The following is a 5,211-nucleotide window of genomic DNA, read 5'->3' on the forward strand; positions in this document are numbered from 1 at the left end:
CAGAGTTGCAATTTGCAGAAAGAGAAAGAGAAGGAGATTGTCATTGTAAATGACAATGTAGATGATAGTTCAGAAGGAGAACAATTTGATGATAGTTCAGAAGGAGAAGAACTTGATGATCCAGAACTGAAGCAAAAGATTTGTGAGCTAAAGAGGAAGAAAAAAGATCCTAAATACCACATGGAAGGTGATACAGATTCAGAAGATCTTTTTTCTGTGAGGAGGATAGTTCAGATGAGGATGAGGTTTTAGTACAACAAGCTCCACCACAAAAATTACCAGTTAGAAGAGGGCCAACTGACAGATCTCACAGCAGTTCTGCAGCAACAATAGAACCAGATTATGTGCCCTCCTCTGATGAGAACATGGAAGATGTTAAGTGTGAATTATCAGATGAGGAGGAGATAAGATATGTCCCAAATACTGGCAAGAGATCAAGAGCTAAGAAGAGAGCTGTGAGGAAGTGGTATAATGAGGAACTGCAACAACCTGAAGATCAAATTTGTTGGCAGATGTGTTTTGAGGATGTGTATCAGTTCAGAAGGGCTCTAGTGAACTTGCATGTAACTCAGAGGAGGAATTTCCACTATCATAGGAATTGCAAGGACAGGATAATAGTTGACTGCAGTCAAGAGGGCTGCAACTTTCATATGACTGCCTCACAAGTTGGAAAAGAGAAAACCTTCTGCATAAAGAAACTCCAACTGCAACACACATGTCCTGTTCTTGGTGAGAACTGCAAAGTGCCCATTAAGTATGTGGCAAAGTCAATTGAGAGCAGCTTAAGGACAGATCCTAGCACATGTGTTGATACTGTGATAGAGAACACCAAGGAAAAGTTTGGTGTGGAGGTAGGCAAGAACAAGGCATACAGGGCAAGAAAACTAGCTTTGGCAGTGGTCCTGGGTGATCAGGAAAGGCAGTACACAAGAATCAGGGACTACCTTCAGACAGTGCTTGACACAAACCCTGGATCTAGATGTATAGTTACTACTAGAGTTGTGAGAGAGCACCCAAGTACCAATCCCAGATTTCATAGGTTGTTCATGTGTCTTGGAGCATCAATTGAAGGTTTTTTGAAAGGATGCAGGCCATTCATAGGTATGTTCATTGTTTTCAAATTTCAAATTATTTACATTGCACATTTAATCATCTTTGTAGTCCTAAAATTGTGTATTATTTCAGGTTTGGATGGGTGCTTTGTAAAGCTGAGCACAGGACAACAAATTCTAGCTGCCACTGCAAGGGATGGTAATAACAATATCTATCCTATTGCTTTTGGAGTGGTTGAAGTAGAGGACACACCTAGCTGGAGTTGGTTCCTCACACAATTGAAAATAGCTATTGGTGGAGAAAAAGGGCAGTTTGGATACTATACAATTATCTCTGATAGGCAGAAGGTTAGTTCTAGAGCTCTAATTAAAATTGCTTCTCTCCTTTATTGTTCATGCTTGTTGTCTATGTAAATATTTGCATGTTTGCTACTCTCTTATGTACATGTTTGTTAAGTATTTACTATGCATTTGCATGTGAGCAGGGACTTCTAAATGCCATAGATGCAGTCTTTCCAAATTGTCCTCAGAGATACTGTTTAAGACACATATATGCTAATTTTCAAAGTGCAGGGTTTAGAGGGGAGGAACTTAAAAAGTATATAGATGGTGCTGCATATTCTTATACAAGACATGGGTTTGATGTTAACATGGAGAACTTGAGACAAGAGAGCCAAGAGGCTTGGGAGTGGCTAAGTAAGATAGAGGAGAAAACATGGGCTAGATGGGCAATGGACACTAATTGTAAGACAGACCTGGTTGTCAACAATTTAAGTGAAGTATACAATAAGATGATCTTGGATGTAAGGGGGAAACCAATCCAGACAATGTGTGAGGGTATTAGGACCAAGTTGATGGTTAAGTACAGTGAGAAAAGAATAGGGGGCCAAAATGCTAGGTGGGAGATAACTCCAACATACTCAGAGAAGTTGGAGGAGTCAAAGAAGTGGGCTAGGAACTGCAAGGCACAAATGGCTGGTCCAGATCTTTATCAGGTTCAGAGTGGGGAAAATACTTATGCTGTAAATTTGGCACAAATGACTTGTGGGTGCAGAAGATGGGACATGACAGCAATCCCCTGCCACCATGCTGTGTCTGCCATATATAAATCAAAGCAGCATCCAGAGGATTTTGTCTCTGCATTTTTCAAGAAAGAAATGTACATGGCAACATACAATCCTATTATATTCCCAGTTCCTGGGCCTGATCTTTGGACCAAGACACCTACCAGAGACATTGACCCCCCAGTTTTCAAGAAGAAGAAGGGAAGAAAGCAGACCAAGAGAAGAAAGGGTCTGTTTGAGGTGCCCAAGCCCAAAGATACATCTAGAGTTGGCACAATATCATGCAGCAATTGTGGTAAAGAGGGTCATAGGTACACAAACTGTGGACATGCACTCAAGCCATCACTTCTAATGAGAAAGAACAAACATGAGGTACACAACCTCTTCCTTCATTTCATTTTGCATTGCAGATCTCTAGTTTATACTAACATTCTTCTCTCTTTCCAGCCCAATAGGAAGAACCAAGAAACTGCTTCTACTTCTACTAAGCCTCCAGCTGCTCCAAAGCCTCCAGTTGCTCCAAAGCCCACAAGATCTACAAGTACTTCTACTAGGAACACAAGGCAAGCAGCTCCCACACCCAAGAACAAAAGACAATCATCAAGTGCTGCCAGGACAAGCAGATCAACACCCACTACAAGAGATGCTGGTAGGGCACCTTATGCTCCTCCAAGAGCTGCTGCAAGTCAGGCTGCTGCTGGTCCTTCACATGGACAGAAGAGGAAGAGGAAGCCTACCAAGTGGGATGATTATTTCACAGCAAGTGGAAATCACTAAAATGGAAAACTTACTTTGGGCTAACTTGACCTGAATCACCTAAGGTTTGTTACTCTCCTTATATGCCTCTCATTACAGAAAACCTGTAGAAGTTTGGTTATTTGTTGATAAAACCTACGGTTAATTCTGTCAATTTCTAGGTAACAGGAACATGTTAGTACCGAATCCTTAAAACAGGGTTGGTGTGGTGAGTTCTTAAACCTGGTTACTCATGTGTGTGTGCCCATCATTTGGACACCAGGAGACCTCTCAATATAAGTACACAAATGAATTGGTTCAATTATTTTAAATAGTTTAGGGCTCATTCGGTTTGGAGGAAATCTAACCGTAGGAATTTAGAGTAGTATAGGAATTTGATAGGATGGCACTTGCCACCCTAAGGAATTGACTTGCCTCGTTCCTACGCGCAAAATGAGCTTTGAGTGGGTGTGTAGTTTCCTCCAAAAGCATAGGAAATGAATAGTATTCCTTTACGCATTTCCTACAAACCGAATGCATATATAGGAAATTTTCCTCTGGAATCCTTGTTCCCATGTTTTTCCTATAAAAATCCTCCAAACCGAATGAGGCCTTAGAGTGAAGAAGATTGGGTTGTTCTCGAAAGGCTTTTTTAGGTTCTAATTCTTTATTTTATCATGTAGGTGTTCATGTGCGCCCACCAATGGATGTGTACATGGCGCAAACTCCATGGCTCGCCCACCAAAGGTGTAAATGCATTAGTGACTTGATCCTGCCCCTTTATTTCAGATCTGACGTACCATGCGTCCCTGGAGCAGCGTATCATGCCAAGGACCGTAGCACTAGATATTTCCCCTTGGGTGCCGTCGACATCACGACACGACAAAACAGGCATCAACCCTATATTTGGGTGCCTTCGACATCATGACACGACAAAATAGGCATCAACCCTATGTTTGGGTGCCGTCGACATCACGGCACGACAAAATAGGCATCAACCCTATGTTTGGGGTGTCATCGACAACACGACAAGAGAAGGTAGGCATCAACCTATATTTGGGTGCCGTCGACAACACAACATGACAAGATAGGCTCAACCCTATATTTGGGTTCGACAACACGACACGACAAAATAGGCACCAACCCTATGTTTGGGTTCGACAACACAATACGACAAGATAGGCTCAACCCTATGTTTGGGTTCGACAACACAACACGACAAGATAGGCTCAACCCTATATTTGGGTTCGACAATATGACACGACAAGATAGGCTCAACCCAACTTAGTCTCAAACATACCTCATAATTCAACTAGCATCACAAACAACAAGACAGAATAGATCAACATGTAGCATCACAATAGCCTCAAACAACATGACACAATAGTCTGAAAATACTTAATAATTTAAGCACTCCATCATCATCTTCACTCCTCCAAGATTGCCTTCATCATCTTTAGCTTCATCTTGTTCTCCTCTCCAACCTTCCAAAGGTCATGTAAGTTATATTCAAGTTTCTTCTTCTCCTTTTTGAGCTCAGCAGCAACCTCTTCAGCCACTTCAACCTTCTTTTTCAGATCAAAGTTCTCTTTCTCTAAGTTGATCATCTTGTCAGCTGCATCTAGAGGTATCTTCTCCTCATCCACATCCATCATTATTTTCCTATAATTCTCCTTGTGCACAAACTTCTGAACAGATTCACAAAAGTCCTTGGTAAGCTGAATGTGCTGGTTGTACTTTTCCTGTACCATCTTAATTTCTGCTTCTAACTTGGAGATCTTCTCCTCATTAGCTAAATTATCTCTAATTCTGCCTGCCTTGGCTTCCTTATATAGATCCCAGAGTTTTGTCAATGAATTCTTTAGTGCATAAGGCCATTCATTGTCCACCCATTCCACAACACCACAATTGTTACCCTTCTGCAACCAATTTTTTTCCTTTTAGTTAACAATACAATAAACAGATAAGTGAATTATAAACAAGTGCATAATTTTTTGGGTTACTTTAATACAAAAAGCACAGCATTGAATTGCATTACCTATATGTAAATCATTTATACATATTTCAATACAATAAAACAACATCTCTCAGTTCTGTAAAGTTAGTATCTACATCATTCCTAAAACAGAGCCATTACATTACCTATATCTAAATCAAGTAATTCTAATCTAAAAAACAGAGCTATGTCTAAGAATTCCAACAAAATAAAGTAACAGAGCTATATTTAGATCTAAATCTTATTTGCTACTGACCTTCTTGGCGCAACCATAAAATCTACGGCCAGTGTTCAGCCCATCGAACACAACAAGCCTCTCAGGAGCATTCCCATGCTTGCAAAGGTGCTTTCCAGTGGCATCAAT

At 40.7% G+C, this 5,211-nt stretch overlaps 1 protein-coding gene across 1 annotated transcript; it reads left to right on the plus strand.

The window, feature by feature from the left end:
* The first annotated feature begins 365 nt into the window (after nt 1-365).
* LOC147971684 (uncharacterized) lies at nt 366-2,893 on the plus strand. Its single transcript, XM_087524078.1, has 4 exons — nt 366-1,101; nt 1,186-1,400; nt 1,538-2,488; nt 2,564-2,893. Exons 1-4 carry the CDS (start codon nt 366-368, stop codon nt 2,891-2,893), a joined length of 2,232 nt encoding a protein of 743 aa, XP_087380204.1.
* Nucleotides 2,894-5,211: the final 2,318 nt, after the last annotated feature.

The sequence above is a fragment of the Triticum urartu genome, chromosome 5A (genome assembly GCF_056163025.1).
Source record: "Triticum urartu cultivar PI428250 chromosome 5A, HENAU_Tu73, whole genome shotgun sequence".
Classification (NCBI taxonomy): Eukaryota; Viridiplantae; Streptophyta; class Magnoliopsida; order Poales; family Poaceae; genus Triticum; species Triticum urartu.